Below are 1,373 nucleotides of genomic sequence, written 5' to 3' on the forward strand. Positions count from 1 at the left end.
CTCCCCGCGTCCTGGTGTCCGCCTCACGCATCTTACGTTACCTGCCTGGCCCTTGGCAGCATTTGCGTCTGGGACTCCTGGGTTAGAAGGACTCCAGACCAGGGAGATATTTGACCAGGACAACAGGACGTGCAAGGCCTCGGAGCCATTCCCCCAGGAACAGCAAGCAGCCTCTAAGTTAGGAGTCTGTGTCGGCCCTGAGCTGCCCCGTTTTCCAAAACTAATTGGTTAAGAACACGGACCCTGGAGCCAGATTGTCAGCGCTCGACCTGTATGTGGGCACACGCATGTAAAAGTGCGCCCACACGTGTGCAAGGAATGGGTTGGGGGCTCTGGCCCAGGAGTTGGAGGGGCTGGTTTTAGTCTCTCTTTGGCAGGTACGTGCAAATAGTTGGGGTGCAGTTAACAGTTGGGGTTCCTTTCTCCTGAATTTCAGGGAATTTCTGGAATTTACCCAATATCCAATCAGAATTTCTTTAGTGCAACCATATGTACCCAGAGCTTCACTACAGAGGGTTCAGAGCTCGGGCTGTGGGAGGGCCCAGCTCTGCTCGAAGCTCCTGCCAACTCCTCTCTTCCTATTCTCCTTTCCCCACCCCTCTTCTTCCAGATGGGAAGAACCAGCTGCTCCTGGCCTTGCTGAAATGCACAGGTGAGGGCTTGCAAGTAACAACCGTCTGTGGTTGGCACACACCCAGGTGTACTCAGGAGAGGCTGTCCTGCCAGGGGATGCTCATGAACGCAGCCCAGGGAGGGCCTCTTCTGCCGGCTGAGGTTGACTTTCCCGTGGTCATCAGGACCTGCACAGGAGGAAGTAAAGCCTCCAAGAACTCCCTAGACCTCGCTCGCTTCCTCTTGTGTCCAGGGGCAAGTCGCAGGGTCCTGGAGCCAGGAGCTTTGTGTCTTGCCACCTTCCAGGCCTGGGCTGATCTTGATGAGGACACGGGATAGAGGATTGATGACTAGGCAGGCTCTTTGTCGGTCGAGTCCTCAGCCCTGACTGGGGCTTCCCACGCGGCAGACAATGGGGAGGAGGAAAGGGCTGATGGTGGGCTCAGAGAAGCTGGGGGGTGTTCTCTGTCCCTCCCTTCTTTCTCGAAATTATCAGCCAAGGGGCAATAGGATCTAGGTCAAAATTGGTCACTGAAAACCAATTGGCCAGAGCCAGTCATCAAAATAATCCCTTCCAGAAGATTGGGACCCCAAATGACCGACCGATTGCTGGAAATTGGTCAGCTCTGCAAACCGTGTTAAGAGCAGGGGCAAGGAAGGGGGCGAGGGCAGGAAGAAGGTGTGCTTCTCAGAAATAGAGACAGTGGCAAACTGCCTTTCTTAAAACATGGAGCTTGGCAGAAATGCTTGGTGTTATCGGC

The 1,373-nt window shown here is 54.8% G+C and overlaps 1 protein-coding gene across 1 annotated transcript in view; it reads left to right on the plus strand.

Annotated features, from left to right (window-relative positions):
- The window catches only part of PREX1 (phosphatidylinositol-3,4,5-trisphosphate dependent Rac exchange factor 1), a 184,618-nt gene that overhangs the window by 167,780 nt on the left and 15,465 nt on the right, over positions 1–1,373 (plus strand). The window contains exon 29 of the mRNA XM_023534087.1: positions 611–652. Within this exon, the coding sequence (XP_023389855.1) occupies positions 611–652 (42 nt within the window). The remainder of the gene's footprint in view (positions 1–610; positions 653–1,373) is intronic.

The sequence above is a fragment of the Pteropus vampyrus genome, unplaced genomic scaffold, assembly GCF_000151845.1.
Source record: "Pteropus vampyrus isolate Shadow unplaced genomic scaffold, Pvam_2.0 Scaffold117, whole genome shotgun sequence".
NCBI classification, from domain to species: domain Eukaryota; kingdom Metazoa; phylum Chordata; class Mammalia; order Chiroptera; family Pteropodidae; genus Pteropus; species Pteropus vampyrus.